The sequence below is a fragment of the Pan troglodytes genome, chromosome 14, assembly GCF_028858775.2.
Source record: "Pan troglodytes isolate AG18354 chromosome 14, NHGRI_mPanTro3-v2.0_pri, whole genome shotgun sequence".
In the NCBI taxonomy this organism is placed as follows: Eukaryota; Metazoa; Chordata; class Mammalia; order Primates; family Hominidae; genus Pan; species Pan troglodytes.
The window spans coordinates 44,876,923-44,899,592 of NC_072412.2; the positions used below are offsets into that span (position 1 = coordinate 44,876,923).

Here is a 22,670-nt window from a genome sequence, read left to right on the forward strand (position 1 = left end):
TGAAAAGAGATTATAAAGACTTCAGATATTCATTTGCTCTGCAAATGGAGAGGAGAAATAGGAAAATAACGAAATAGGCTTTCACTAGTGCCACTCTGTCTGATAATGCTCGTGTTTGAGAAAGACTTGATGATGTGGGTGGAAGTGTGATGGCAACTTAAACCAAATAATAATTTGAAAACAAAAATGGAGGAAAACCTTCATAGAAGAGTAAATTAGTAAGTTATTGGTATGACCTTGATTTCTATTCTCTATGATAGGAAAGACTTTAGTATTTACATTTTTATCTTGTTTCTAATTTTTCTCATATACTTTGAAGCATTTACTTGTCATGTTCAGCCTGTTCATACATAATTTGAAAAAGTTTCCCCCCCCTGAAAATCTACATTTTAACTGTTGTGGTGTTCATTTTCCTTTACGGGCCCGAAGTTTTAAATAGGATTGAAAATTCTAATTGTCACATTAGTTGGTAACGTTTAGTTTTAATATATGAAAAAGGAAATGTTTTTCTGCTGTATTGTAGATAGTGTGTATATTTTTAGATAAATGGGATTTTTAAAGTTATATATTGTGTTCTTTACAAGCATGAAGCATTTTGTTTATTCAAATTCATGAATGTCTCATTAGTAATATTTAAGTAACATTTTATTGTTGACTACTTGTGGAAGTTTTTACATGGATGATCAGAAGAATTTTTTCAGTTAGAAATCTTCAGTTTCTACTTTTTTCTTTTTTCACCAGACGTTTTACACACACACACATATATATCACATTAAAGAACATTTTATTAAGAATATGTGTGTGTGTGTATTATTGTTGTTATTATTCTTGTTTTAAATGTTCAGTCCAGGACCTTGCTGTAACCCAGACCGCATACTCAGATGCTGTATTACTTTAGGACAAAGTATGGTACTCTTGGAGTCTGAGAAAAAGGAGAGTACATCTTTTTTTTTTTTTTTTTTGAGACGGAGTCTCCCTCTGTTGCCAGGTTGGAGTGCAGTGGCGCGATCTCGGCTCACTGCAACCTCCACCTCCCGGGTTCAAGCGATTCTCCTGCCTCAGCTTCCCGAGTAGCTGGGATTACAGGCGTGCCCCGCCACACCCAGCTAATTTTTGTATTTTTAGTAGAGATGGGGTTTCACCATGTTGGCCAGGATGGTCTCGATCTGTTGGCCAGGATGGTCTCAATCTCTTGACCTCGTGATCCGCCTGCCTTGGCCTCCCAAAGTGCTGGGATTACAGGCGTGAGCCACTGCGCTTGGCCACATTTTTACTTAATTTCATTTCTTCCCTAAATTGGGAGACTCAGTACAGTAGTAGCTGCAAGTGAAATTCCTGGGATAATTACTATGTAGGTGAATCTTGAATAGTTCTTGATGTCACTGGTAAAAGCAATTTTGTCTCTGTGGAAAGAATATGGGCGTAGGGTGAGGGAGGTGAGGAGGTGGATCATTAGTCTTCACTTGATTGTCTTTCATAGCAAGTCCAACCCTTGAAATCTTCAAAGTTTGTCTTAGGGAGTCTAGGATTGGAGAGAAGCTCTCAGACCAGCAAAGCAATAGGTCAAGGGAGGAGAGTAGTGCGAATCAAGCAACAGAGGACAGACCAGAAAAAGAAACTGTAGAGTTAATACCTGGAACCCTCAAAAAATAAAAAGAAAGGAGATGATAGATGACCAATGTTTTAAGTATAATAAGTACGATAATAAATAGCCTGTCGTCCTAACTGGAAACCATTACCATTGAATTTTTTGAAGGAGACTGAGCTGGGAGTGGAGGCATGTTGGGGGTAGTAGAGATGTTGGGGGCAGAACTAACTCATTTCCAGTGACAGTGGAGGGAAAAATAAAAAATTAGTGTTAGTCCACTTGAGGCAGTGTGGTGGGATGGTGTGCCTGTTTTCTAAGTTCTACATAACTAGCAAATAAGGAAATTTTGGAACCTATTCAATTTTGTTTATTAAGAAATGTTTTAAAAATTGAATTAATGGTTGAGGATTACTCTATATTTGTATATTAATGTAGCAATATATAATGAAACTTTATGTTTTTCTCAAACTTCTTATACATTGTGTGATACATTTACTTATTATTGAATCATGCTTGGATATATATTGTTAAAAAAGTTTTTCTCAAAGCTCTACATTTTCTAGATCTTTCTCAGCTCCACTTCTCTTAGCTTTCAGTTTTTTCGTGCTCAGTAAATCAAATAGACATAGGAAATTTTACCAGCTTCTCCTCCGTATGTTCACATTTCAGCTGAGAATGAGTCTAAGAAAAATTAAATCAAAGATTATCTTATAATGCTAACACCAGTGTGTAGAATTGGTGTGTAGTTCCTTACTTGGAGAACAATTAATATTTAAGTGATTTTGTGTTGCAGCAAATTATTGTTTATGTGATGCTCTCCACTGGTTCTTAAATTTATAATTACTGTGAAGTAATTCTGTTTTTAAAATCACTAAAAATTAATTGCTATTATATCAAAAGAATTATTACATTTTATATTGATAAAAATATAGATTTTCCAATTTAAAATCACCATATATTATTTCATATTTTCCTTCCTTGATGCACCATCTTTTATTTATCAAATGTTGTTCTTAGTCTTTGGATTCTTTTAAAAGTGTGACCTGAAGTACCTCATTGAACCAAACACTGTTTATAATTTTTTATTGCTGTTTCAATTAGGTACTACCACGATTTAATTTCCTTTAAAGTGATATGTCTTTACTTTGAAACCACATTAAAGATTTGTGATCTTTATAGAGACTAAATGAAACTTTTTTAGCTGCTGTGGTTCATTCTAGTAACTTTTGATGATTGATAAGATTTCAACTAATATTTAGTTTGTATAAAGCGGGATATAGTATGGTGTTTTTTTTCCTTCCCCTTATGAGGCAGTTTCTACCCTCTTCCCACAGTAGTGTATGCTCTGGATTGTATCTTGGTCTAGAATTTAATATTGTTTTCTAATGTCATAATATACTGTCATTATCTGATACTTGCAAATCTAGTTGAATTACCCAATTATGTCATTGGATTAGATTTTTACTATAGTTTCAGTTTTTGAATGTTTTATTTACATATATATATATATATATATATATATTTTTTTTTTTTTTTTTTTTTTTTTGAGATGGAGTCTCGCTTTGTCACCCAGGCTGGAGTGCAGTGGTGTGATCTCGGCTCACTGCAAGCTCTGCCTCGTGGGTTCATGCTATTCTCCTGCCTCAGCCTCCAGAGTAGCTGGGACTACAGGCACCCGCCACCATGCCCAGCTAATTTTTTTTTTTTTTTGTATTTTTAGTAGAGACGGAGTTTCGCCATGTTAGCCAGGATGGTCTCGATCTCCTGACCTCATGATCCGCCTGCCTCGGCCTCCCAAAGTGCTGGGATTACAGGCACGAGCCACTGTGCCTGGCCCTTAAAAAATACTTTTATGTTTACATCAAATCTAACAGAGCTTAAACATAAAATAAAAATATTTTTACAATTTGTCTTTTTTCTTATTACTAATAATGGTAAAATAGTCTGATAATTACTTTTAACACCTTTGAATTTTATGTCAGTGTAGTATAGATTATAGAAACACCTTGACTTTTTCTAGTTCTACAGTCTATCCTGTTTTGAAAGTTGTTTCTATCAACATTGAGTTTTGTTTTGTTTTGTTTTTGTGTTACTGGAAAATAAATATGCTTGATCAGATTGTTTTGACTTCTGTCAGGCAAAGAAAATACTAAAATATCATTCATTTTTCTCAACCTGATTTTTGGAACATAACTGCTGTTGTCCCTTAAACTTATGAAACATAATTTCTGCTATGAAAATTTTCACCCAATTTTATTTTTCCATTTTCTTTAGCATAACTCTTTTTCAGTTAACCAGTTGATGGTTAACAACTTTGAGTTACTAAATTTTGAAGCAATTTTTGTAACTTTTATAAAGTAAACATTTTGTACTGTATCTTCTGAGGTTGATTGTACTATGAAAACTTCACTGTGTGAGTAGGATCATATTCGTTCACTCTGCAGAAGAGGTACAATTCTAGCCAACAGATCTCACAGCTGTTATAAATTCACCAGTAAGGCATGTTTTAGAAGATACTATCTCTGTTTACATGTGACCTCTCCTATGCTTTTTTTTTTTTTTAATCTCCCAAGGAAAATCTCCTGTAATTTTACACTGTTACCTATAGTTTTATCTACTTATAAGCTGTGGGCTCAGTTATTTAAAACTGAAGAATTTTACAGTTTTGCCTCTTTCTTTTTTGGTTAAAGTAGTACAAAATGTCAAAAATTAGAAGGAAGGTCACAGTGGAAAATACCAAGACTATATCTGATAGCACATCCCGAAGACCCAGTGTATTTGAGAGGCTTGGACCCAGCACTGGCAGTACAGCAGAGGTGAGTTGTCACTAGTATAGTCACAGGGGTTCTCTTAGAATTCTATTATTGAAATGCTTATTTGTATCATAAAGGTGAACAGGTTGTTTTATTGTAGGAATGTTTGTTCAGTAAATTTTTTAAAGTGTGTTTTATAAAAAGAAGTGAAAAGGGTGATAAGGTTTATGGGTTTTTCCATATTTTTTTCCTGAAGTTTTTATTATTTGGGGAGTAATATATCACAGGTTAGCTGGAATTTTGGTAGCATTTGTTTTAATTTTGTCCTGCTAGCATTTTTTTTTCCAGAAATAAATATGAAATTTACATAGTTATATCTGTCTCTTAGACACAGTGCCGTAACTGGCTGAAGACTGGCAACTGCCTCTATGGAAACACATGTAGATTCGTACATGGCCCTTCACCTCGTGGTAAAGGTTATAGCAGCAATTATAGAAGGTAAACTGAGAACTTTGAATTGTTCATGTACTATTAGAAGATGGCTTTTGTAATTTATCTGGTATAAAAATCTGAAATACAACCATATATTTGGTCAGATTTTCTATATTGGTGGTAGTCTTACCAGTAATTGAAGATCGACAGGATCTTTTTGTTATTTTCAAGATTAATAAAATGTTTGCTTTCAAATTAACTTATTTGTTCATTATTTATTTGTTTTGACAGTAGATCTTTTTGTAATATGTGTATGGCTTACTTTTTCCCCCCAATTATGTATTAAATTGCTGCTTAAGACAGCAGAATTCCATGGTGTCTGAATTTCTTTTTAGTGAGGCTATTTTTAACTCTTAAAATAGTAAAATTCAAATAGGGTATAATTTTAGCTGTTTAAGATGTTCTGAATTCAAATTTTGTACAAATTCTATAGGTTAAAATGCATTTGCCAAATCCCTTATCACAGTATGTTAATGAAAATATGTATTTATATGTGGATGAATATGCTCCATATTTCGAACATCGTTTTGCCTTTAATAAAGGCTTGGCTAGATTAAACTTGCTTAATAAAGACCTTTTATTTTTCTTTTGGTTCCCTCATGATGATTATTTTATGGAGTTTAAAGATGTAAAGTTTGTCACAAAAACAGTTTTAACTTGATTGGTAAACAAATAATTTACCTAGATCCAAAATCGGTTACACTGATTGTTTTGGCTATAGCATAGCAACACTATAAAAACTGAACATTAACAATTGGAATTTTTTTTTTTGTTGTTGTTGAATGATTTTTTTTGGGGTAGTGTATGGGTAGATTTTGTTTAGGAGAATTTAAAATTCAAACCCTCAACATTAGCCAACTTCTTTTTCACGTAAACATTGTACATTTTAGTATATTTGTGATTCTGAATACTGTTTTATTTGTATTTAGATTGTCATTTGTCACTTCCGTTAATGTGGGAAGATTAGTGTTTATTGTATATGTGTGTTTACTTGTATATATACACGTAGATACATACCTGGTGAAACTATTTCAATAATTTTAATGTTTTGCTTTAATACTATACTTTTGATACATTTTAAAATTTATCTTTGAAATTTATTAGCTGACTCAGAATTTTTATTCAAGAAATCATTTTGAGAAAAATGGTCAGAGAAATTTGTCTAAAATGGGAAAAAATAATGTCATTGCTAGAATTAGAATAAAGAATATTTATTATAATTTTGCTATTTTGTGTATGATTTTCCATCTGTTAACTTCTTTCGTATTTGTGCATTTTTTTTGTCGGGAGGAAAAACATAGTTCATAATGCGAGTCAAAGATGAGAAGAAAAGCAATATATTTTACAGAATGCTTATTTATATGTTTATATACAAGACTTTTACATAATTAATTGAGAATTCGCTGTGTGTAAAACATTCATTCTGTTGGGTGCTGTTTAGGATAGAAACAAGTTCATACTAAAGTGTTTTATTATATAAAGGAAACCAGGGCACATAGGATTTACATGTACATCATAATTATAATTCAGAGCACTTAAGTACTGGTTCTTAGTAAGAGATTCCAGTTTCAAGTTTAGCTTTAACTGTTAAAACATTTAATATAAATCTATTACATGTGCATGTAAACATTAATGAGATCCTTTAAAGTGAATTAACTCAAATTATTTCTTTACTAACCTTATGATTTATATTCATAAAATCAAGGAATTGATTTGATTGCTCAATGACTGCTTGAAATAGATGTGAATATTTGTGTGATTTGTTTATGTCTTTTTTATATATAGTACTTTTTGGTAGTCAAAGAGGAACAGAGCATTCCTTAACTTCTTTTGCCCTGTTTTAAAGGTGTTGTAGAAATAGTCTTTAAAGGCAGTCTGTTTTCCATCTCTCCTTTGTTTTTTCCCACTGATAGTGAAAATAATTGCATAGCCATATACTGTCAAATTTCTAGTATAAATAATAAAGCCTTACCACTGTTGAGTATAAATATGTATTTTTCCTTTAGTTAAAGAATTTACAGCAGAATATGAAAATCACTGTTGTAAAATTGCCTTGAATCCTTTATCTTTATTCTGAAATAATTTAAAATTTAAGATAAATTTTAAAGCTCCTATATTTGCTTTGATTCTTAAGGTACATAAAATATTTTCTCAGTTATTGATGTTGCATCCAACCACAGGCATGTGTATACAAGAAACTTATTTCTTGTAATATCTTCTTATATCTTTCATGTATAAATGATAATGCTGCTACCTCTAGATTAATTTTGCAACTTTGTAGTTTAAAACTTTGTGTTACTACTACATTTTGCTCCCACATGTAACTAATATATTTATGTGATTAATAGGAAAACAAGTCAAGCTATTAGTTCCTTTTTCTCAGTTCACATATAATTTCTTATTCACATCACCAGTACCTGCCACTTCATGAAATTTAACATATACATTTTGATTGTTATTGGGAGAAAAACTGTAAGTGTTGCTCGTGTTTTGCATATTAATATTTAAGGTGAAATTTTTCAGAAATTTAGGAGTCAAGGTCAGTTAGAAAAAGTGTATTGAGATTTGTGAGGTTATTTCTGTAAATGCATTCTTATAAAATGTTATTAATATATAAATACAGATTTTTGTTGTTTTGTTTCGTTTTTTGTTTTGTTTGTGTGTTTTGGTTCAAAGGTCACCAGAAAGACCTACAGGGGATCTTAGAGAAAGAATGAAGAACAAGCGCCAAGACGTGGACACTGAGCCCCAGAAACGAAATACAGAGGAGTCATCCTCACCTGTTAGGGTAGGATTGAATTTCCCAAAACAAAGTTCAACTTCAGTAGTGATTTGTTAATTTAAGTTTCATTTTAAATATTGTGTGCTAAATATATGGTAAATGTGTAATACGGCATTATAATGTTCTATATGGATAATGTAATTTAGAGGGAAAGAGTCCCCTGGGAAAACTGTGATTGGTTCAGTTCTTTATGGTAGTTAAGATGAAAGGGATTAGTTGGCAGAACTCAAGCTGAACTTAGTAGGGATTTTGTGTAGGGATCCCTTAGTAGGGATCCTTGACGAGGATCATGAGTATCTTTAAGTTTTCAGAATTCAGCCAGCCATCACATCTGCTTCCAAGAAAGACTGAAGTGGCTTGCAGTAGAACACTTACAAATGAAAACAATGAAAGCAAAACACATGGGGTTAACAAACTGAACTAGAAAGTTGAGGTAAAAGAAAGCACATATGACCACAAATTTTAGCTGTGAATTTGTTGTCAGTGAAGCCAAGAGAAATAAAATTTATAATGTAGTTCATTGAATAAAAGAAAAGTGTTTGTCAGGAATGGAAATCTTTCCCAGAGCTAATTTTTTTCTAGAAATTTATCATACCATATTTCACATACCATACAGTTCACTCATTAAAAGTGTACGCCTCAGTGGTTTTTAGTATTATTAGAGTTGTGAAACCATCATCACAGTCAATTTTAGAATATTTTCATTGCTACGTAAAGAAACGCCAAACTTTTCAGCAGTCGCCCTCCTAGCCACCAGCCCTAGGCAACCACTAAATCCTCTTTCTCTCTCTAGAGATTTGCCTATATATTTCATATAAATGGAATAATAAAACATGATTTTTTGTGACTAGCTTTTTTCACTTAGCATACCTTTTCAAGGTTCATGAAAGAGTATGGGATGCATCAGTATTTTATTCCTTATTTTTGTCGGATAATATTACATTGTATTGATAATATCACATTTTGTTTATCCACTCATCAGTGATGGATATTTGGGCTTTTTCTACTTTTTGACTCCTGTGTATAATGCTGCTATGAACATTTATGTACAAGTTTGTATATGGATATGTTTTTATTTCTATTGGGTTTATATTGAGGAGTGGAATTGACAAGTTCTACGGTAACTGTGTGTTTAACCTTTTAATGAACTGCTAGACTTTCATTAAGTGGCTGTATCATTTCACATTGTTGACAGCATATGAAAGTTCTAGTTTCTGCACATCATCACCAACACTTTTGTTATGTAACTTTTTGATTATAGCCATCCTGGTGGGTGTGAAATGATGATCTAACTGTGGTTTTGATTTGCATTTTGGATTCTAATGATGTTGAGCATCTTCTTGTGTACTTATTGGCTATTTGTATATTTTCTTTGGAGATTCTTTTCCCATTTTAAAAATCGAGTTGTCTTTTTATTATTGAGTTACAAGTGTTCTCTTTATTTTGGATACAAGTCCCTTATCGTATATGTAACTTGCAGATCTTTTCTCCCATTCTGTGTGTTATCATCACATTCTTGATGGTGTCCTTTAAAGCATACACATTTTTAATTTGATGAAATCTGACTTACCTGTTTTTGTTTTTTTTGTTATTATTGTTGCTTGTTTGTGCTTTTGGTGTCATCTAAGAAACTATTGTTTAGTCCAGGGTCACAAAGATTTACGTCTATGTTTTCTTTGAAGCATTTTCTGGTTTTAGCTCTTATATTTAAGCCTTTGATACATTTTGAGCTAATTTTTATTTATGATGTGGTAAAGGTTCAGCCTTATTCTTTTGTATGTGGATATCCAGTTGTCCTCTATTATAGTCTTTTTATGAAAGTTACTGAATTGTAACTGAATCAAGGAAGCAACAACTTCCTTGATCACTTAAATTATGTAGAAGTTTTCTGCAGCTGTTTTTGACCCGTGGTAAAAAAAAGCCCTGACAGCATTATAATTTGTGAAACTTATTTCTTACAATACAGTTTTAAGTATTTAGTTTTCTAATGTCTAATGTTATACAGTGATACAGTCTTAAAAATCTTAAATAGTTCTCAGCTGGAGGTTTTTATCAACATTCCTTTTGAGGGAAGATCTTTTTCAAAATACACATGCCAATATTCCACCCCTAATCTACTGAATCAGAATTTCTGGGTTGGGGCTAAGCATGTGTATTACATTTTGAAATAACCTATTGATTCAGAATAACAGATGCCTCAGCGGTCTGCCAGTAAATGTACCGCTACTCTGAAAAAAAGAAAGCCATGCTTTCTAGGGTTTGCCCCTTCTTTTATGTAAATACTCCCACCATGGTCAGTTTCAAGCTTTCAAAGACATCACTGACAGATGCATAGTTGGGAAGAGATGCTAAGTGACATTGTATACAGTGTTCCCGTTATGTATATTATAAACAGACACACAAAATGTAAATAACCTCAGAAGTAAAATTTACTATGAGTTCTGAGTACTTATTATCTTTGTTTTTAATACAGTTTATTTGTTCAATCATGGCTGTGTTTAACAGTGGCTTCCAGAATTCCTAAAAATTTAAATCAGCTCTTATGAGTCAGTACAGACTGACTCTAGCATACTACTAGATGAGTTGTTATTAGTATAAGGAGCAAACATCTGGAATCCATATTTAGAGCATATTACTTTAGGAATTGTTGAACTCTTCTTCTTGTCTCCTTATCCGTAAAATGGAAATGCCGGCTGTCCATGTTGCTGTGAAGAATATACATGTAAATGATTTACTATTCCATGATGACACATGCATAATAAATGGTATATACTGGTATTGAAATGGCACTTAGCTTTTTCTAATATAAATTGTCTTTAGGCTCTTATAGAAGATGAACATCAGCCTTGGAGATTTAGGTTGTTGACAGTTCACTGAATGTAAGTGTGTTGTGTATCATAAGGGTTTTTATGTTCATCAAATAAAGTTAGTACAGTAAAGTTGGCATTTTGTTAAGAAATTTAAAGCCTGGTTCTTGCTTTCCCTAGATGAGAAAGCCCTCAAAGGCACTGAGCATCGTGTATACCTAAGGGATAGAGTTACAAATTTCAACAGTGATCAGGTTTTAGGTAATACACTATCTAAACTTAAACAGAACTGTTAATAACCTGGGACACCAGGATATTAATTATTATTTATTAGTATTCTTTTGAGACAGAGTCTCACCCTGTCTCCCAGACTGGAGTGGAATGGCATGATCTCTGCTCACTGCAACCTCTGCCTCCTAGGTTCAAGCGATTCTCCAGCCTCAGCCTCCCAAGTAGCTGAGATTACAGGTGCGTGCCACCACACCTGGCTAATTTTTTGTATCTTCAGTAGAAATGGGGTTTCACTATGTTGGGCAGGCTGGTCTTGAACTCCTGACCTTGTGATCCACCTGCCTCAGCCTCCCAAAGTCCTGGGATTACAGGCATGAGCCACCAGCAAGGTATTAATTATTTTTAGTGTTATATTTGACAGGTAACAGATACTGATCATTTTTATGGTGCATTCTTGCTGCAACACATGACTGTTGATCTTCATGTAATGAATTTCTGTAGGAAGATCAGGCCTATGTTAGGTAAGGGCAACTGTGGAATAGATTACATAGGCATAGCTAAGATAGAATGGGTGTGATTTTCAGCAAATTAGCTGTAATTCCTCCTCTTCTCTGTCACTGATGTCAACTCCAGTGTGTTTGAATTATGAGGTTGATAACCCCTGATCTTGTGGTTATCAAATTCATAAATGGATAACTTGTAATTCTGTAGCATGTGATAGTGTGTCAGAAAGATATGAGCAAAATGCACAATGGAGAGAGTAAGTAATTACCTGGAGAACCAGGGACCTCTTCAGGGAAAATGACACTTGGACTGGTGTTGAAGGATCGACGGGGTGTCAGAGGGGAGGGAAGAAGAGAAAACCAACACAAGAACTGTAAGGAGTTTTAAAGGACTAATGTGTTTGAGGAACTTGTGAAGCTGTGTGCCTAGGTTATAAAAATAACATGTGGACGTGAGATGAAGGCTGAAGTAGATTAGGACCAGATTATCAGTGGTCTTGTGTGCCAAACTCACAGTTTAGCAATAGAGAAAAGAGACATGCTGAGATCTGTCTTGCTCACCAGTTTACCTCCAGACCCTGGAACTAGTAAGTTCACTTACTGAATTAATGGAAAGTGGTTCTGATATGCAGCCATGATTGAGAACCCCTGCTGATCTAAGTAAGGTCTGTGCTGTCAAATGTGGGTAGTCTGAATTGAAGTGTGCTGTAAATATAAAATACATAGTGAATTTCAGAGACTTAGTATGAAAAGAAAGTAAAATATCTCAAATTTTAAAATGTAGATTATATGTTGAGAGGACAATGATTTTGGATATGCTGGGTTAAATAATGTTATCAGTATTTTAATTTTACCTTTATCTTTTTTTCTTTTTAATGTTACAACAAGGAATTGTAAAATTACTTAAGTGCTTGCATCATGTTTCTGTTGGAAAGGGCTGGTCTAGGTGATGTGAATCAGACTTAATACGGTGGAACTGAAAAGTGAGAGGCTTATATGAGGTAGTCAGTAGGAAATAGTTGCATTTAATCAGTAGAGGTTTTCAGATTAAAATGGAATTGTATTTTCATTTTGTATTGCGGAGACTTGTTATTTTATGGAATTTGAGCACAAAAGATAAATTAGCTTTGAAAGCAAAATTAGACCCCTAAATATAGTCAGGAAGAATATTCAAGCATTTATTGATGACAGAGACATACAGGTGCTGTAGGGCATCCTTATCTCTTAGTAGAAGCTTTGTGGCTGCATTCAAGAAAGAATTAGATAATTTGTCACTGTGGGAAGATACCTAATTTAGGAGTTAGAGGTGCCCTATGAGTATTGCTTACCTAAGTCTTACGTCAGAGCAAATGGGCAAGAGCAGTGGTCTAAGTTTATTTTTCTTTATTGATCTTTGTTTTTATTTTCATTTTTTTATTGTGGTAAAATACACATAAAATTTACTATTTTAACAATTTTTTGATGCACAGTTTATTGGCATTAAGTACATTTACACTGTTATGCAACTGATACCACCATTCATTTCCAGAACTTTTTCATGATCTTTGTTTTTAAAGTGTTTAGTTTTTTGTTGTTGTTTATTCGTCCTCATATACAATATTAAAACAATTGGGATAGCTGAGTGTGGTGGCTCACGCCTGTAATCCTAGCACTTTGGGAGGCTGAGATGGGCAGATCACTTGAGGCCAGGAGTTTGAGACCAGACTGGCCAACATGGCAAAACCCCATCTCTACTAAAAATGCAAAAATTAGCCAGGTGTGGTGGCTCATGCCTATAATCCCAGCTACTCGGGAGGCTGAGCCAGGAGAATTACTTGAGCCTGGGAGGCGGAGGTTGCAGTGAGCTGAGATCATGCTAGCCTGGGCGACAGAGTAAGACTCTGTCTCAAAAAAACAAAACAAAACAAAAACGACAATTGGAATAATATTTTAACTGATGTTAATTTTCTAAATGTTAATTATTTCAACTGGTTATATACTTTTTCTTCACCTGTTATTTTAATAACTTTTTCTGGTTCCTAAAAAGTAATTTTTAGAGGTTTTGTTTTTTTTCTTTTCCACCTCGAGGTTTTTCTTTTGAGACTTCACAATGTTGTTCTCTTTCCCTTGTCCACTGTTTTTTCAAAGGACCATTTCTGTCATTTGTTTATGTTTCCTACCCCACCCCAACCTAATTGCTTACCTTCAAACAGATCATTTGTTTAGACTTGATATTTATCCTGAATTTATTTAAGATGACTACACTCAAATTACTTTTTCAATTCTCAGTCTATAGGTGGATCTCAAGTTGATTATCCAACTTTAAACCTATTCCAGGTGTCTTATTACTGAAGTGAAAATGTATTTCTAGTATGAAGTTTACTGTCTTTGGAAATTGTACCTCCTAGAATGCCCATGCAATTATTAGTTTTGTTTCACAGTTGCCTCCTCAGTTCTCTTACTGCCCCCCGACATCCCCTATCTTGTTCTTTTTTTTTTTTTTTCTTGACATGGAGTCTTGCTCTCCCTCTCGAGCTAAAATGCAATGATGCAAACATGATTCACTGCAGCCTCCACCTCCCAGGCTCAAACAATCCTCCTGCCTCAGCCTCCAAAAATGTTGGGATTACAGTTGTGAGCCACTGCACTTGGCCTTACCTTGTTCTTTTTCTGCATCTTGATATTTCTGTCTAGATGAGAAAAAAAAATGGCACTGACTCTAAAGGAAGGGATAATACTGTAGCTGTTAGAATTAGCAGGACTCCTGCAGTGGAGGACTTTTAAGTTAGAAGGCCTTAACATTGTTACTAACTATATCTTGAGTAAGTCTCTTGACTTTGTCTTTTAACTTGTAGGATAGATGTACCTGCCCCAGTTTATCACAAGTTATGGTGAGAACCAAATGAAGAAGTACGTATAAAATTCTTTGGAAATAATAAAACATAGTTTAAATGCAAAATAGAAATAGTAGAAAGTCACCAAAGTAAAAATTTAGGAAGCTGATCACTGTAGGGGTAAATAGATCAAATGAGTGTTGTTTGTTTATTTCAAAAGAAAAGGCTTAGAAGGATAAGAGTATAAGTAGAGGTACAGTGTATCTACCACCTGGTGGAAATTTGGTAATGAATATGTAGTACGGAGATAATTATGGTGATTTTCCAACATAGCTATATATTTTCATTTTATATGGAAAAAACTTTTAAGTTTTAGCCTAGTATGATCTGCAGATGTATTCTTTGATAGCGTTAAGAGTTGTTCCAGTTGCTATTCCTTGATGTAAAACAACCATTTATTATGTGCTCAAATTCTGTCAGGGATTCAGAAAGGGCACAGCAGGGATGTCTTTTCTCTTGATCTGTGGGCCTCAGTTAATCTACTGGAAGCACGTAGGCTGGAATCACTTGAAGGTTTATTTACTCACCTGTCTGGCAGTCGATGCTGGCTGTCAGCTAGAGGCCTCTGTTTGTCTCTATGTGGTCTCTTCCCTTGGATAGCTTGGGCTTCCTCACAGCCTGATAACTGAATTCCAAGGGTTAGTATTCTGAGACACATGCACACTGGCACACACAGCAAGGGAATGAACATGTGCTTGTGCCCTGGCTTCTTTTATTGTAGAATGGTATTAGTAACCAAAACCTGGGCGTTAGCTGTGTTTGTGCTACTGGGGTATTGTTTCTTTTAGGACCTCTCAGCTAGCAGAGCAAATAAATATATGCGTGTATACTAACTGGTATATATAAATATTTCTAGTGACCATCTGTTATCTGTATTAAGCTAACCATGAGTTTTTACTGATTTCTCTAACTGTAATCCATTCCCACTATTAGTATTTTTATGCCCAGATGTCCCTTCCTTAGCTTGTGGGTGATCTTTGTATTGGATCCTGAGCCTTTTTTTTAATTTACTTTATTGAAATATAATTTTCAAACATTGAAATGCACCCATTTTAAGTTTACAGTTTGAGTCTTGACAGATGTGCCACCTGTATAACTACCACCACAATCAAGATACAGAACATATCTGTCAACCCAAAACATGTCTTCATGCCTTTTTGTCATCAGTCGCCTCCCAAACTCACTCCTGATAACCTCTGATCTGTCACTGTAATGGAATCATATATATTATCATGTCTTGATTCTTTCAGCATAGTACTTTGCAGATTCAACCACATTGTTGCATATGTCAGTAGTTCATTCCTTTTATTGCTGATTCATGTTCTATTAGATGGATATATCAAAATTTGTTTAGCCATTCTCCAGTGGATGGACATTTGAGTTGTTTCTAGTTTTCACCTATTAAGAATAAAGCTGCTATCAACATGTGTATATGTGTTTTTGTGTGGAAAAGTTTTCTTTTGGTAAATATCTAGGGGTAGAACTGTGTCTTATGTATATTTTTAACTTTATAAGAAACTGCTGAACAGTTTTCTGAAGTGGTTGTTCCATTTTGCATCTCCACCTACACTGAATAATTTTCTCTCTGTATTCTTACCAACACTTGGCATTGTTGGTCTTTTTCATGTTAGCCCTTCTAGTGGGTATATAGTAGTTTTAATTTTCATTTCTTGATGGTTAGTGATGTTGAACATCTTTTCATATGTTTATTGGCTGTTTTTGATCTTATGTATATCTTTTATTGGCTAATTGTTTATTTGTTAACATCTTTTGCTCATAAATTAGGCTCTTTGTCCTATTACCAATTGGTAATATTCTGTATACCAATCCTTTGTGAGATATATGTATTGCAAATACGTTTTCCCAGTGTGCAGCCTGCCTTTTTATTTTTTTTTGTGGTGTCTTTCAAAATGTCTTTCAACTTGAATGAAGTCCAGTTATATCATGTTGTTTTGACACCACTTTAGTAGTCCTCTATAGTTTCTTTGTTTCTCTGAAGATCACGTATTCCCAGCACATTGTGTATTTCATACTGTATATGTGGAATCAGCCATTTTCCTCAAAAAACTTGGTTCCTTTTACTGAGAGTACTTGAAAGCTTTTACCGCTAGATTAGTCATTGTCTTTGGGGCTTTTCATTAGGCATACCTAGGAAATGCGTATAGGTCTTCTCTTTAAAACAAACAAACATGAATTCAAATAATTCAGATTTGGACTGCAGGACTTTTACTTAACTTTGATTTTATTAGTTGTATGATTTTTCTCTTCTGCTGAAAATTTTGGTCCCTGTTGACATTATTCATTTGCTTGACCTTACATTACATTTAATAGTTTCAGAACAGCAACTATATTATTGCTAATAGTGTTATACTGAGCTCAACTTAAGGTTTCTATATAGTTCTTAAGATATATCCTATTAAGATAATATTGTTAAATCTGTCTATTAGGAATATATAGTCAAATTCGTATATTTTAAGTTACTTGAAACAGGTCTTCTCTATATGGTTAAACCACCAAATTGATACTTAGTTGGGTTAACTGAAATAATCAGATAATTACAAGTAATTTTGAAGTTTTTAGATTTCTTTTTTCTTTCATTTTTTAATTACATAAAACGTTTACATGATTTCAAAGCTAAATTTACAAAACAGTTTTACATTCAGAAAAGTCTTTAACTTCTGTCCCATGATTGCTGTACCCTTTTCCCTATAGGTAACCACATTTATTAGTTTTTGGGTAATCCTGCTGTTTTAATACACACATATATATATTTAATATTTACATATATATGCACACAAATTAGTGTATATATAATCACCTTTTTTCTTTTTCTTAGATAAAAGGTAGCATTACTGTATACATTTTTCTTCACCTTGCTTTTTTAACTTAACACTGTACCAGAGATCATTCTATAGCAGTATGCAAAGCTATATCTTAAGCTTTTTTATAGTTACATAGTATTTCATTGTATGATTGTATGGTACATTATTCAACCAGTCTTCTATTAGTGGAGATTTTAGGTTATTTCAGTCTTGCCACTAAAAGCAGAGCTACAGGGAATATATGCAATTGTTATTTTGCATTTTTGTGTCTGTGTCTTAGGGAAATATAAATCTCTAGAAATGGAATTGCTGTGTCAAAGGGTAAATGCCTACATAATCTTACTACATAATGACATTTGCATTGTTGCCAGCAGCACACAGAGCCAAATTACTTTATCTTTGCTTTGTTAGTATGTGTTTTCAAACTTGTCTTTTTGCCAATTTCATAGAAAAAAATGTTATTTCATCATAGTTTTAATTATGTTTCTCTTGTGAGTGAGGTTGGGCATCTTCATGTATTTACAGGTAATTTACTGTATCCCTTGCCCATTTTCTCTGGTTTTTTTTTTTTTTTTTTTTGGTCTTTTTCTTCTCTGTTTTAAAAATTCTGTATTTTAGGGAAAATATTTTACTTAAGATATCAAGTACAGATAATTTTACTTGTCACTTTTCTGGTTTTAGAAAAACACTATGTTTTATACAGTTTTAGGATCACAGCAGAAGTTAATGGTAAATACAGAGATTTCCCATAACACTTCCTCCCCCAGCATATGCAGGACTTGCACCACTATCAGTGTCTCACACCAGTGGTGCATTTGTTGCGATCAGTGACCTTACACTGACACATTATTATTACTCATAGTCCACAGTGTCAAGTTCGGCTATTCTGTTTATTTGTCCATTGACCTACCAAAGGACATGTTGGTTGCTTCCAAGTTTTGGCAATTATGAATACAGCTGCTATAAACATCTGTGTGCAGATTTTTGTGTGGACATATGTTTTCAACTTCTTTGGGTAAATAGGAGTATAATTAATGGATCATATGGTAAGAATATGTTTAGTTTTGTAAAAAACTGCCAACTATCTTCTAAAGTGACTGTATCATTTTGTATTTCCACCAGCAATGAGTGAGTTTCGATTGTTCCACATCCTGCCAGCATTTATTGTTGTCAGTGAATTGAATTTTGACTATTCAGATAGGTGTGTAGTGGTATCTCTTTGTGGTTTTACTTTGTATTTCCCTATTAGATAAGCTCTTGAGCGTCTTTTCATATACTTATTTGCCATCTGTATATCTTTGGTGAGATTGTTCAGGTCTTTTGCCTATTTTTAAAAACAGGTTGTTTTCTTATCATTCAATTTTAAGAGTTCCTTGTATGTTTTTGGTAACAGTCCTTATTGCATATGTCTTCTGAGCTTATTTTTCCAAGTCTATGGCTTGTCTTATTATTTTGATGGTTTTTTTAATAGAGTAGAAGCTTTTAATTTTAATGAAGTCCAGTTATTAGTTATTTCTTTCATGGATTATAGTTTGATGATGTGTCTAAGATGTCATTGCCATACCCAAGGTCATCTAGATATTCTCTTATGTTACTTTCTAGGAGTTTTATTTTTTTTGTCTTACATTAAGATCTGTGATCCATTTTAAGTTAATTTTTGTGAAGGCTGTGAGGTCTATGTCTAGATTCTTTTTATTTATTTATTTATTTTTTTGCATTTGGTTGTCCGGTTGTTTCAGCATGGTTTGTTGAAAAGACTATCCTTTTTTCATTGAATTGGTTTTGCTTCTTTGTTAAAAATTAGTTGACTATGTTTGTGGGAGCCTATTTCTGGGCTCTTATTATTTTCCACTGATCTGTTTGTCATTTCTTTTGCCCGTCCCACACTGTCTTGATTGCTATAGCTTTATAGGAAGTCTTGAAGTCAGGTAGTGTCAATCTCATGACTTCGTTCTTCAGTATTGTGTTGGCTATTCTGGGTCTCCATATAGAATGAGTATGTCAGTATCTACAAAGTAACTTGCTGGGGTTTTTTGGTGGGGATTACATTTAATATATTAATTTGGGAAGAACTGACATCTTGACAGATATGTAGTCTTCTGTCCAAGAGCATGGAATAACTCTTCATTTATTTAGTTCTTTGATTTCTTTAATCAATTTTGTAATTTTCCTCATATATGTCTTATGCATATTTTGCTAGATTTATCCTTAAGTATTTCATTTTTTTCTATACTGATGAAAATGGTATTGTTTTAATTTTAAATTCCACTTACTGTTGTATATAGGAAAGTGATTGACTTTTATGTATATTAGCCTTGTATTCTGCAACCTGAACTAATCTATTTGTCAGTTCTTTTGCCCACCCGCAGTCTTGATTGCTATAGCTTTACAGGAAGTCTTGAAGTTCTTGAACTTTATAGGAAGATCTTGAAAAAAGAACTAATTCCTGAAGTTCTTCTGTTAGTTCTTTCAGAATTTCTACATAGACAATCATGTCTTTTGCAGACACTTTTGTTCTTCTTAATAATCTGTATTCTTTTTATTTCCTTTTCTTGTCTTATTGCATTAGATAGAAATTTCAGTATGATGGAAAGGAATAGTGAGAGGGAACATCCTTTCCTTGTTTCTCATGTTAGCAGGAAAACTTCTCATTTTTCACCATTAGGTATGACGTTAGCCGTAGGGTTTTTTGTAGATGATCTTTATCAAGTTGAGGAAATTCGCCGCTGTTTCTAATTTACCAAGAGTTTTTATTATGTCTGAGTGCTGGACTTTATCAAATGCTTTTCCTATAGCTATTGATATAATCATGTGAGTTTTCTTTGTTAGTCTCTTGATGTGGTGGGTTACATTAATTGATTTTTGAATGTTGAACCAGCCTTGCATACCTAGGATAAATTCTTCTTGGTTGTGGTATATACATTGTGGGATTTAATTTGCTAGCTTTTTATTAAGTTTGACTTTTAAAATTATATCTAATTTGCATAACATGTTATGATACAAATATATATAGTGAAATGATTCCCTCAGTCAAGCAGATTTCCATATCCATCATTTTATATAGTTACTTTTTGATTTGCTAATATTTTTGATAAGGATTTTTGCTATTATTCGTGAGAGATATTGGTCTTTAGTTTTTTTGTAATGTCTTTGTCTGGTTTCAGAATTAGGATAATGCTGACCTCATAGAATGAGTTAAGAAGTAGTCCATCTCTTCTGTCTCTGAAGAGATTATAGAGAATTGGTATAATTTCTTCCAGAAATATTTGGTAGACTTTACCTATAAACCATCTGTTGCTTTCTGTTTTGAAAGGTTATTAATTATTGATTCAATTTTTAAAATAGATATATACCTATTTAAATTACTTATTTCTCCTTGTGTGAGTTTTGGCACCTTGTATTTTTCAAGAATTGGCCCATTTCATGTAGGTTGTCAAGTTTGTATTCATGAGTTGTTCATAGTATACCTTTATCATATTTTTAATGTTCATGGGATTTGTAGTGAGATCCCTACCTTTGTTTCTCCTATTGGTAATTTATGTCTTCTCTCTTTTTTTCTTAATTAGCCTGGCTAGAAGCTGATAAATTTTATTGATCTTTTCAAAGAAAACAGCATTTGGTTTTGCTAATTTTTCTCTATTGAATTTCTGTTTTCGATTTCATTGACTTTTTTCATTCTAATTCTTAAGTTTATTTTCTTCTGCTTACTTTGGGTTTAATTTGTTCTTTTTGTTGTTTTCTAAGGTGGAAGCTTAAATTAATGATTTTTGGTTGTCTTTTCTAATATATACATTCAATGCTATAAATATCTCTTTGGGTACAGTGTTTACTGCATCCAACAAATTGTCGTAAGTTATATTTTTATTTTCATTTAGTTTAAAATATTTAAAATTTTTTTTTGCAATTTCTTCTTTGACCAATATGTTTATTAAAATTGTGTTGTTTAATTTCTAAGCATTTAGGGATTTTCCTAATCTTTCTGTTACGGATTTCTAGTTTAATTTCATTGTGGCTGAAAGCAGACATTGTATGATTTCTTTTACATTTGTTAAGTGTGTTTTATGGCCCAGAATGTGATCTGTCTTGGTGAATGATCTGTATGAGCTTGAGAAGAATGTGTATTTTGCTGTTGTTAGATAAAGCCATCTATAATCAATTATATCAATTTTGTTGATGGTGCTGTTGAGTTCAACTGTGTTTTTACTGACTTCCTGCTGAATCTTTCCATTTATGATGGAAGGGTGTGAAATCCTCAACCATAAGAGTGAATTTCTCTTTGCAATTTTATCGGTTTTTGCCTCAGGTATTTTGATGCTTTGATGGTAGGGTCATACACATAAGAATTGTTATGTATTTTTGCAGACTGGACGTCTGTATCATTATGCAGTGCTCCTCTTTGTCTCTGATAACTTACCTTGCTCTAGAGTCTACTCTGTCTGAAATTAATATACCTACTCATACTCTTTTTTGATTAGTGTTAGCAGTATACCTTTCTTCATTCCTTTACTTTTAATCTATTAATATATGTGTTTATATGTGGGTTTCTTGTAGACAACATACCATTGGGTCTTGTTTTTTCATCCACTCCGAGAATATCTATGTTTTAATTGGTGTATTTAGACCATTGATGTTTAAAGTGATTGTTGATGTAGTTGAATTAATATCTACAACATTCGTTACTGTTTTCTCTTCATTGCCATTGTTCTTTGTTCCTGTTTTTGTTCTCACTTGTTTTGTGCCTTTTTTGGTTTAAAATTTGTGGTTTTAATTGAGCATTTATGTGATTCTTTGTTCATTCTTTTTTAGCATATCAATTATACTTCTTTCTACTTTTTTGGGTGGTTACCCTAGAGTTTACAATGTACATTTACAGCTAATTCAGGTCTGCTTTGAAACAGCACTATACTACTTCATCTATAATACAGATAATAACAAAATATTCCCAGTTCTTTACTCTGGGATATTTTAAATGCATTTAGATTTTCTGCTCTTTAAAGGATTGGTAAAATTCCCTTGCAAAACCCACTGGGTGTGGTACTATTTTATGAAGGAGTTCTTTAACTGGCTTTATTTTTTCTTTGAAAAATGATGTAGACTTTTGGTTCTGTTAAAGTCAGTTTTGGCAAATAGTATTTTTCTAGAAATTTTAGCCGTTTTTCATCTAAGTTTTCAAACTTGTTTGCATAGAGTAAAGAAATCTCACCAGACACAGTATCTCACCTGGCACAGTGGCTCATGCCTGTAATCCCGCACTTTGGGAGGCCAAGGCAGGCAGATTGCTTGAGCTCAGAAGTTCAAGATCAGCCTGGGCAACATGGCAAAACTCCCATCTCTACAAAACGTACAGAAATTAGCCGGGTGTAGTGGTGTGTGCCTGTAGTCCCAGCTACCCGGGAGGCTGAGGTGAGAGGATGGCTTGAGCCCAGGAAGCAGAGGTTGCAGTGAGCCAAGATTCTGCACTGTACTGCAGCCTGGGTAACAGAGCTAGACCCTGTCTCAAAAAATAAAAAAAAAATAAAAAAACACCTCATAGTTTTATTTTTTCATTTTGCTTTGTTCTTAGAGATACTTTTACTTTGTCATTTAGGATTTTGAATTTGTGCTTTCTCCTTTTTTTCTTGTTTAGGTTAGCCAGTGGTTTATTTTCAGAGAATCAGCTTTTACATTTGTATATTAGTTCCTTCTTTGTGCTTTCTAACATTTATTTCTGGGTCTTTAAATTCCTTCTTTGGTTGCTTATTTTTTTGTTGTTGTTGAATTTGTTGAACATTTGTTTTCATTTTTATTTATGTTCTTTAATGCTGTAAGTTCTCATCTGA

At 33.3% G+C, this 22,670-nt stretch overlaps 1 protein-coding gene across 34 annotated transcripts in view; it reads left to right on the forward strand.

Moving 5' to 3' along the window:
* The window catches only part of ZC3H13 (zinc finger CCCH-type containing 13), a 97,337-nt gene that overhangs the window by 2,712 nt on the left and 71,955 nt on the right, over positions 1–22,670 (forward strand). For 21 of the 34 annotated variants that reach the window (XM_063792491.1, XM_063792495.1, XM_063792499.1 and 18 more), the window contains 3 exons: positions 4,282–4,404; positions 4,730–4,839; positions 7,510–7,621. In XM_063792491.1, the coding sequence (XP_063648561.1) occupies positions 4,288–4,404; positions 4,730–4,839; positions 7,510–7,621 (339 nt within the window). In that variant the 5' untranslated portion in view covers positions 4,282–4,287. Of the gene's footprint in view, positions 1–4,278; positions 4,405–4,729; positions 4,840–7,509; positions 7,622–22,670 lie in introns of all 34 variants that reach the window. The other 13 variants (XM_009440609.5, XM_009440611.5, XM_509666.8 and 10 more) reach the window with 1 other exon arrangement.